This window comes from Phocoena sinus, chromosome 19 (genome assembly GCF_008692025.1).
Source record: "Phocoena sinus isolate mPhoSin1 chromosome 19, mPhoSin1.pri, whole genome shotgun sequence".
Classification (NCBI taxonomy): Eukaryota; Metazoa; Chordata; class Mammalia; order Artiodactyla; family Phocoenidae; genus Phocoena; species Phocoena sinus.
In genome coordinates this window covers 39,873,317-39,883,288 of record NC_045781.1, presented here as the reverse complement: position 1 = coordinate 39,883,288, position 9,972 = coordinate 39,873,317, and the positions used below count along the sequence as shown (strand labels likewise).

General features: G+C 59.3%; 1 protein-coding gene across 1 annotated transcript; it reads left to right on the top strand.

Annotated features, from left to right (window-relative positions):
• On the top strand, nucleotides 1–9,666 carry CDH16 (cadherin 16). Its single transcript, XM_032614773.1, has 18 exons — nucleotides 1–124; nucleotides 1,031–1,088; nucleotides 1,374–1,457; nucleotides 1,885–2,040; nucleotides 2,111–2,249; nucleotides 2,609–2,767; nucleotides 3,559–3,755; nucleotides 4,390–4,512; nucleotides 4,707–4,860; nucleotides 5,077–5,304; nucleotides 5,387–5,463; nucleotides 5,537–5,725; nucleotides 5,827–6,068; nucleotides 6,623–6,756; nucleotides 7,556–7,798; nucleotides 7,929–8,036; nucleotides 8,363–8,479; nucleotides 9,270–9,666. The coding sequence occupies exons 2-18, from the start codon at nucleotides 1,044–1,046 to the stop codon at nucleotides 9,365–9,367; spliced, it is 2,493 nt and encodes an 830-aa protein (XP_032470664.1). The 5' UTR covers nucleotides 1–124; nucleotides 1,031–1,043; the 3' UTR covers nucleotides 9,368–9,666.
• The last annotated feature ends 306 nt before the right edge of the window (nucleotides 9,667–9,972 follow it).

Here is a 9,972-nt window from a genome sequence, read left to right as displayed (position 1 = left end):
CGCCTACCTGCTCAAGTGTCCGCCCTGCCCTGTTCCACCCGGTCCGGCCTGGCCAGCACTCCCCGTAGAAAGAGTTCTCTCACCTGGAGGCTGGACCAAGGAAGCCAACCTCAGGCACCGGCGGGTGAGGGTCTGGGAGTGGAGGGTGGGCAGGGCTGAGGATGGTGTTGGTGGTGGGGGAAGGAGAAACACTGCCCTGTCGTCCAGGGAAGAGTTCCCGGGACTGGTTGGCGGGGCTGTCTGTGCTCTGTGCGCCCAGCTCCGCGCTAAGTGCTGGAAAATGCTGAGACGAAGGCAGGGCTCCTGCCCCGCGGGGACTCCCCCATGGCTGAAGGATGGCAGTGGGCGGTAGAACAGTCCTGTAGACCCTGAACCCTGAGTCCTCTGTTCCAGGAGGAGTTCTCCTGTGGTCAAGTCTTCCGTGACCTTGGTCAGGCTCTGCCCTTCAGGCCTTGCCGGCAACGTGAGGCGACCACAGGAAGTGGCCCTCAGAGTCGTCAGGGTCTTTCGAGTTTCAAACTTTTGTGACTTGGGGTGCTTCTGGGAAATGACCACTTTGGGATCTACGAGCTGGGGAGGCCATGGGGGGAAGGAGACAAAGGTCTGGAGGTGAAACTCCCATGGAGACCCTTGTGGGCACAAGAATGAAGAAATGCAGGGCAGCTGGGCCTGGGGGTCTTGATGGGCCTGGCCAAGGAGCTGGACACTACCCTGCAGGCAATGGGGAGTGGCAGGCCCTTAAAAGGGGAGGAAGAGGAGGCCAGTCTGTCCTGAGGGCCCTCTGGCTATGTGTATGCAGTGGGCTCAAGCAGGGGACAAGGGTGGGGGCAGTGTCCAAGTGGGTGGGAGGGGGAGGGGCAGCTCTGAGAGTTGCTGGTCCAGCTGAAAAAGGAGGGACCGTTGTACCCCATGGGGCCTGGGGAAGCCATGGCCCCGGGGCTGAGGGGGGATGAGGGGAGGAAGACTTCCTAGAGAGAGGAACCATCTTGCCCACCGATCTGGGCTGGATCCTTACTGCCATGTCCCTCAGGCCCATCCTGACCATGGTTCCTGCCTGGCTGTGTCTGCTTTGCCTCTTCATCCCCCAGGTGAGCTGGGCCCTGCTCCTCACCCTCAGATCCTAGCTTTGGTTGGTACCCTCGCCCGCTACTCTACCTGGACCAGTTGCACTGACTATGGATGGTAGTGTTTGGGGGATGGTGATGAGGGCTGGCTACAGGCCTGTTGTGGGGTCAGGAGGTCAAAGGCCAGGGGGTGGATGGGCTAAGGTATGGCCAGGCCCAGGGAAGGGGCAGAATTCCCCTTCCCTGTCAGGTCCCGGCCCCCACGGCAGGAAGGTACAGCTTGCTGACGTGGTGAGAATCCTCCCACAGGCTTTTCCTGGGGCCCAGCCTGCAGAGGTGTATGTGGACGTCCCGGAAAACTACGGTGGAAATTTCCCTTTGTACTTGACCAAGGTGAGCCTGAGATATGCGTGGGCTGCCCTCCCCCCAAGTCCTGCTTCCCCTACCTCCAGCACTCCTTTCTCTTTCTTGCTCTGGCTTTCTTTCAACCCTGCTTTCGAGACAGTATGTGGTATAGCGTGAATGACTAATAAGATTTTAATCCCAGAAGAAAGTAGAGCTTTAAGTTTAAGGATGAAGTGACGGAGGGGGGGTTTCAAGCTTTAGAAAGTAGGTCACAGAGTATAGAGAGCATCAGGCACAGAGGAAGGAGCCCTGGCTTTGAATTTCCGCCCTGTTCCTTACTGGCTTTGTGACCTCAGGCAAGTGCCAACGCTCTCTAAGCCTCAGTCTCCCCACATATAAAATGGGGCCATAAGATGGAGCGGGCATCCTCCAGGCCCGGCCCCCACTCTCTTTACCTCTGTTCTCTCCTCGCCAGCTACCACTGCCCCGTAAGGAGACTGAGGGCCAGATTGTTCTGTCAGGAGACTCAGGCGTGGCAGCTGACGGCCCCTTTGCTGTGGATCCACAGTCTGGCTTCCTGCTGGTGACCAGGGCCCTGGACCGGGAGGAACAGGCAGAGTACCAGCTACAGGTGTGACTGGGCCAGGGGTAGGAGAAAGCCAGCAAGGCAAGGTGGGGCACTGACTACCCTTCCCTGCCAGGTCACCCTGGAGACGGAGGATGGACGCGTCTTGTGGGGCCCGCAACATGTACTTGTGCGCGTGAAGGATGAGAATGACCAGGTGCCCCATTTCTCCCAGGCCATCTACAAAGTTCAGCTGAGCCAGGGCACCAGGCCTGGTGAGTGCCCAAAGCAGCCAGCTCACAGCAAGGTCAGGTGGCCACTGATGGGAGAACAGAGAGTAAAGAGATGGCCATAGAATTGGCATAGGGACAAGGCAGTCAGGGTCCAAGTCGCCCCCTCCCATTTCTGTCCCATCCTGCACCCTCCCTACCGCACTGAGGGTCCACAGGTGAGTTCCATCTACTCTTGGCCTCAGTTTGCTCATCTATGAAGTGGGGTGAAGAGCCATGGCTCACCTTCAGGATCCTGATATGATGATGAATACAGAAGGAAGACCCAGGGAGAGATAAAGGAAGCTTGGGAGACTCTCCCCACCCCTTCACCCCTAATGGTGAACCCTCTCCACACATACCAGGTGTCCCCTTCTTCTTCCTTGAGGCTTCAGATGGGGATGCACCAGGCACAGCCAACTCGGATCTTCGATTCCACATCCTGAACCAGGCCCCATCCCAGCCTTCCGCAGATATGTTCCAGCTGGAGCCTCAGCTGGGGGCTCTGGCTCTCAGCCCCGAGGGTGAGCCTGAGCTGGGTGTGAAGAGGCGGGAGGGTTGGGAAGAGCTGGGGAAGGTTGCATGTGAGCTGCAGGATGGGTTGGAGCTTGAGAGATAAAGCAGGCGGGAAAAGTATTCCAGCTGGAGAGAGCAGCAAGGCAAAAACATGGGGGGAGGCAGGACGATGCATGGAGAGTTAAGGAATGGTGTGGATGGAAGTGCCTCAACCCTACATTCTGCAGACTTGGGCCTAAGAGACAAGGATATGAGAGACCTGAGGGGTTATGGCCCAGGACACTGCTGGGAGACCTTGGGAGTGATGGCAGGAGAGACCTGGACCTGGGAGTTCAGACCAGAGGCACAGGTCGGGGAAGGAAAGAAAAGCCAGTCACACACCCACTCAGCCAGCCACCCATTCATCCATCTACCACGCAAACGTACATACAGTCCATCTAACCAACCGTCCATCCACATGCCCAAATCCCCATCTTTCTACCCTCTCAAACCCCCATCCATCCACCTAGTCAACTGTCCATTTATCCAACCGGTCATTCACTCATCTACCTATCCACCCGTTTACCACCCCCCATCCTGGTCATCCACCTACCCAGTCTATCAACCATTCATTGTGTGGACAGATGTGGAAGTGATTTTGCAAACCGTCAAGTCCTGGTCAGATGCTCACAATGGTGCTAAGGGTCCCTCTCATCCATTGGCCAAGAGAGTATCCTGAACACCTGACATATGCTTGGCTTTGTGTTTGGTACCAGGATGCACTGGCCCCCTGTTCAGCTGACCACCCTGCCCCTTCTAGGGAGCACCAGCCTAGATCAGGCTCTGGAGGGGCCATACCAACTGTTGGTACAGGTCAAGGACATGGGTGACCAGGCCTCGGGCCACCAGGCCACAGCCACCGTCGATGTCTCCGTAGTAGAAAACACCTGGGTGCCCCTAGATCCTGTCCACCTGGCAGAGAATCTCCAAGTTCCGTACCCACACCACATTGCCCAGGTGAGTAAGTGGGTGTTAGCAGCTGAAATAACCCCATGGATGGTGTAGCTGGGCCTGAGTCTCGTGGAGATTTGGGGGGGTGGGTCTGGGGCTCAACTTGACCCCCTGTTCCTCCCCTACCTATGCTCCTCCCTCCACTGTCCCCATCAGTTCTCAAGATGGAGTGAGCGTATCAGGCCCTGGGACCAGGCCCTTTGCTCCTCACCTGCTATCCTCTGGCGGGCGTGGCTCTGTGCTCTGACCTCCTGAGCTGACCCCAGGCTTCCTCAGCAGAACAGCTGCCACCTCCTTGCTGCCATGGGGATTGTCACCCGGGCCAGGAATGTCTCAGGCTCCTCGAGGAATGCCCTGGGGTCAGGCCCAGCCTGAGAGGGCAGAGAACAAAACAGCCTGGTCATCCAGGCACTTTGGGCAAGATCCAGGCTTGGACCAGGGCAAGGCCACCGTGGAGCTGTCACAAGTGCCCTGAAAGAAAAGGACCCTACCTGGACCCCAGACAGGGCAGCAACTTGCCTGGGGTCACAAAACAGTTGGGGCCCAGGCTCCCTACCCAGGAACAGTTGGAATATAAGGGCTGACATGGGCTATTCCTGCCCCTTGTCCTGGGGGCCCTCATTCTGTGTCCCCCTCCCAGGTACATTGGAGTGGGGGGGATGTACATTATCACCTGGAAAGCCAGCCCCTTGGACCCTTTGATGTGGACAAGGAGGGGAAACTCTACGTGACCAGGGAGCTGGACCGAGAAGCCCAGGCTGAGGTGAGGTGAGGGGGAAGCCAGGAGGACAGGCTGAGGGGTGCTTGGTCCCCGTCCAGTGGGCTTCCGGGGGTGTCACATCCCCCACGGGCACTGAGGCAGAAGAGCTGGAGCTGGCCACCAGAAGGGAACCCAGACCCAGGCCAGGCTGGAGCTGCCCCTGGTCTTCATCTGAAGCCCTCCACTGCCCGCTATAGTACCTGCTCCGGGTGCGGGCTCAGAATACCCGTGGCGAGGACTACGCGGCCGAACCTCTGGAGCTGCCTGTGGTGGTGATGGATGAGAATGACAACATGCCTGTCTGCCCCCCACGAGGCCCCGCAATCAGCATTCCTGAGCTCAGCCCCCCAGGTGGGCTATGAGCCTTGTCAGGGGGTGGGGGAGGGGTGAAGTCCCTGTGAGCTATCCCATCTTGCTCTCCTCTGGGATGAGACAAGCCCCAGGCCCCTATATCAATGTCTCACCCCCAACACATACACACACACGCACACACACACAAGAAGAGTGGGTGAGGAAAGGCCTCGAGGCCTGGCTGTGGTCCCATCCATGTGGGTGATGTCTTCGCAGGCACCAAGGTGGCTAAGCTTTCGGTAGAGGACGCAGATGCCCCCGGTTCCCCCAACTCCCACATTGTGTATCGGCTGCTGAGCCCTGAGCCTGAGGAGGGGGCAATGGGGAGGGCTCTCGAGCTGGACTCCACCTCGGGCAGTGTGACACTGGGGGATGCCCCCCTCCAAGCTGGCCGGGACATCTTGCTTCAGGTGCTGGTCATTGACCTGGGAGGAGCAGAGGGCGGTAAGTGCCCTGAAGGTGACCAGGGATCCCTGACCCCTCTGTTCCCACCCTGGCCTCCCCAACATGCCCTCCCCTGCCTCAGGCCTCAGCAGCACCTGTGAGATTGCAGTCACAATCACGGATATCAATGACCATGCCCCTGAGTTCACCACTTCCCAGGTAAGCAGGAGCGGGGAGGACACCTTGGGAAGGTGCTAACGGGGGGGCTCACAGCCCCTCCCCATCTCTCCAGATTGAGCCCCTAAGCCTCCCCGAGGACACAGAGCCTGGGACTCTGGTGACCACACTCATGGCCACTGACGCCGACCTTGAGCCTGCCTTCCGCCTCATGGACTTTGCCATTGAGGCAGGGGATGTGGAGGGAACCTTCGGCCTGGATTGGGAGCCAGGCTCTGGTCGTGTCCAGCTGCGACTCCTCAAGGTAAGGGGCTAGGGATGGGGGAGTGGCGCACGCATACACACATTCATGCACAGGGTGCCACGCCGTGGCCCACACAGTGACCCGGGCCCCACTGGTTCCAGAACCTCAGCTATGAGGCAGCTCCAAGTCACAAGTTGGTGGTGGTGGTGCGGAGCGTGGCAGAGCCGGTGGGGCCAGACCCAGGCCCTGGAGCCACAGTCACCGTGACTGTGCTGGTGGAAAGGGTGGTGCCACCCCCTCAGTTGGACCAGGAGAGCTACGAGGCCAGTGTCCCAGTCAGCACCCCTGCTGGCTCCCTCCTGCTGACCATCCGGCCCTCAGACCCCATGAGCAATCCCCTCAGGTGAGCCAGAAGACCAGCCCCTTAGCTGGGCTGGACCACCCCTGCTTCCTCGGATGATCCCAGGGCCTCAGAGGGAGCTCACATTATCTACAGCCTGCAATGTTCCTCAAACCATGGTTAATGTGACGGTTGTGGCTCCTGGTGGGGATCAGGGCTGGATGGAGAGGGGTGTTTGGACCCCGTGAGGGCTCAGATGTTGCTTCCCCATACTGTCCTGGACCAGGCCCTCTTCCAGCCGCCCACCCAGACTGCAGCACCGGGTGCTGTTCCCAGGCTCTCGCTCTATCTGGCCCCTTTGTGGGCTGACCTGGGAATAGTGGAAATGAGTCAGGCCCCCCAGGCTCTGAGAGTCCCCTCCCTCAGCCACAGTATCTGTGGTTTAAGCCCTGCCCCCCAACAAGTCCCTTAAGCTGGAGCGAGATCACGGGCACTGCTGCTGCCCTCAAGTCACAAAGGGCATGTGGAACTTGGGCAGATCACATGACCCAGAAGGTCTCTGGGCAAGACATCATATGTGGTCCCTGCCTCCCTGCCCCATCTTCTTTGACCCTCAGGTTCTCCCTGGTCAATGACTCAGAGGGCTGGCTCTGCATAGAGGAGGTCTCCGGGGAGGTGCACATAGCCCGGGCCCTGCAGGGTGCACAGCCTGGGGCCATGTACACAGTGCTCGTGGAGGCCCAGGATGCAGGTATGGCCAGGCTGTGGTGGGGGCCTCTGGGAAGGTGAGAAAACCTAAGACAGACAGGCAGGGCGAAGCTTCCTCCCCAGCGCCCTTGCTGGCACCCGCTCTGCTCCAGGCAGGAGGCATGGGCAAGGGGCTGCGGCCAGTATACTTCTCTGAGAAGGCCTGGCCTCTGCCTCCCCTCTCAGACCACCCTTCCCTCCAGACACACCTGCCACCCCCCAACCTCAGCCCTGGAGGGCCTCTCAGGGTGTCAGTTTCAGACACAGGCTGGGAGCAGAGGGGGTGGGACTGGGGCGTGGGGAGGGAGGGCCAGGGGCTCTCCTGGGGCAGGCGTGCCAGGAAGTGAGCCTAGATGGGACGCTGAGGTCAGGTGGGGAGGACTCTGAATGCCATTTTGACAGGCTGAAGAGCTGGCCCAAGGGTGGGTCCGTCAGGAAGGCAGGTTTCAGCTCTGAGCTGGGCTGTCCTGTGACAGGGGTGAGCTCATCTATAGTCAGGGCATTTCCACATTGTTGGGCCCTGGCACCAGGGGCCAGGGTGGGGTGGGGGGACAGTGAGAACGAGCTTGGCGTCCAGAAGGGCACAGAAAGGCCTGGCAGCTGTTTAGATAGTGAAGGGGTAAAGTGCATTGTGAGGAAGAGAGAGGGGATGGAGAGGAGGGGGTCAAGGGGAGGGAGGGGGCGTGGAAGGGGACTCACAGGGTGAGACTGATGGGCTGTGGGGAAGGGGACCAGGCCAGGGACTCTGAATGCACCCCACCCCCAGAAGGGCCCAGGCCAGCTCAGCACGACCTCCTCTGCAGATGAGCCAACGCTGAGCACCTCTGCGACCCTCGTGGTCCACTTCCTGAAGGCCCCTTCTGCCCCAACCCCGACTCTGGCTCCTGAGCCCTCCAGACACCTCTGCACACCCCGCCAGGACCGTGGCGTGGTTGTCGGTGGACCCAGAGGGGACCCTGACCTGGCCGGCGGACACGGTCCCTACAGCTTTGCCCTTGGTCCCAACCCCACGGCGCAGCGGGATTGGCGCCTCCGGGCTCTCAATGGTGTGTAGTGGGGGAAGCAGGGAGGCTGTGGCCAAGGTGGGGAGTGGATGGCGCTTGGAAGTGAGATGCCATGGGGCTGGGCCTCGGGGAGCGGGCTAGTGACTCTGATCGCTGCTTATGGTCCCAACAGGGTCCCATGCCTACCTCACCCTGGGCCTGCATTGGGTGGAGCCACGCGAACACGTAGTCCCCATAGTTGTCAGCCACCATGACCGGGTGTGGCAGATCCAGGTCCGAGGTGAGGCCGGGCTGGGGTGCAGCCAAGGTCAGGGGCCTGTGGTTCCTGAGGGAACCCCTGAGATGCAGGGGGAGGAGCTGGGCAACACATCTACGGGCTCATAAGGACAGCATATGCCTGAGTACACCTGCATATGTGTGGCTGGGCGCACAGACTGCAGTGCACACACGCACGTGCACAGAGGAGCTTGCATCCCCCTGCCACACACATGAACACAGCGTATGCACCAAAACCCACATACTGACCAGCTGGGCTGGGCTGAGGGCTCTGAGGAGCTGGGGAGCCCGCCTCCACTGCCCTTACCTTCCTCCCCTGCCTCTCCCCAGTGATCGTGTGTCGCTGCAATGTGGAGGGGCAGTGCATGCGCAAGGTGGGCCGCATGAAGGGCATGCCCACGAAGCTGTCAGCGGTGGGCATCCTCGTGGGCACCCTGATAGCAATAGGTAATGGAGGTTGGGTTCCTGTGTGGGGGAGGGCAATGGTGGCTGGAGCCACAGCCTCTGGATAAACAGTGCCCCCCGTCCCATGGTGTCCCCACAGGGATGGAGAAGGAGCCCCCCAACTCTTCTAGTCATGATGCTGTTGCCTCCTGTTATCATAGTCAAGATCATCCTCATTGATAACAGCATTTACTGTTACTGCTATGCATTAACTGTGTATCAGGCCTTATGCCAAGCATAGGATTATTGCGTCAAATCCCCCCTACAACCCTGTGGCGCTGGCATTTCCCCATTTTCCAGATGAGGTCACTGATGCTCAGAGAGGTTAAGTGATTTGTCTGAGGTTACACAGCCAGGGTGTGGCAGAGCCCAGCTCTTTCCAGCCTAACTCAGTCCAAGCCTCCCTCTCTATCCCCTTTGTTTTTTAGCCCCTTAAATTTTGTTCCTGGCTGGTTTTCTTTGCTGGTTCTAGCACATTACTACAGTGTGCCTTTCTCTCAGAGGTCCGTGGGAACAACTCACTGGCTCCCAGATGATCCCCACCCAAACTGTTCCCCAGAGAAAGGGGTCTTGGAGGCTGGGGTGTTCTGGCCCTGGTGAGGGCTGAGCAGGCCAAGCAGTCAGGCTCCTTCAGGCACCGGAACCACAGAGTCATACCCAGCCCAGCCTTGGGGATGCTGTCTAGGGAACTTTGCTGCCTTATTAAATCAATACCAACAGCAAGGAGTCCCTAGTGATAGACAAGTTCTATGGCCCTTTCAGAGGGCTGATCCATCCCTCTCCGGCCCCTCAGGCATCTTCCTCATCCTCGTCTTCACCCACTTGACCCTGGCGAGGAAGAAGGACCTAGACCAGCCAGTAGACAGTGTGCCCCTGAAGGCGGCGGTTTAAATGGTCCAGGCAGCCCCTGCTGGGAACTTGGCCTCTGGCTCCATCTGAATCCACTGGGAGATGGCCCAGCACTCCAGATCCACGAGGGCCAGGACAGGGCAGAAGCCCCTTCACCTGCCCTAGGGTGGAGGCAACATCACCAGACGTATCTGCAGAGCCTGCACACGGACTAAACGGGCTGCCCATGGGAGCACTTCATATGGCTCATGTTTGTCCAATAATAAAGCCTCGGAGAACTGGGCGTGGGTCCTAGAGGACTGTGGGCCCATGTCCAGGTGTCCATGTGCGTGTGTGCATTATCCATGTCCACCTGCCCTTTCATCCCTTCCCCATCTCCAGCTGCACAGAAAGGGTGTGGGGGCTTGAGGGATGAGCCTGGGGTCCCCAGCGGGGAAAGACACAGGGGCATCATATGGGCTCTTGGTGAGATCCTGAGGCTAGAGCAAGGTGGGTCATTTCTGTGGGCATTCGGAGAACACTGGCTGCAGGCCCTGCATGGGTTAACTGTCCAGGTGACGGTTGAGGAGGGTGTCCCTGAGAGTGTTATTTCTGTGTTTGCCTGGATATCATCTTTGCTCTGGGGGGGTGCACCTTGTGAGTCCATG

What these genes read in the sequence shown, in the direction of transcription:
- CDH16 (XM_032614773.1), top strand. Translation starts at nt 1,044, where the DNA reads ATGGTTCCTGCCTGGCTGTGTCTGCTTTGCCTCTTCATCCCCCAG. An exon ending in TCCTGAGCTCAGCCCCCCAG is followed by an intron (nt 4,861 to 5,076) that starts GTGGGCTATGAG and finishes ATGTCTTCGCAG; the next exon opens with GCACCAAGGTGGCTAAGCTT. An exon ending in CCCATGAGCAATCCCCTCAG is followed by an intron (nt 6,069 to 6,622) that starts GTGAGCCAGAAG and finishes TTTGACCCTCAG; the next exon opens with GTTCTCCCTGGTCAATGACT.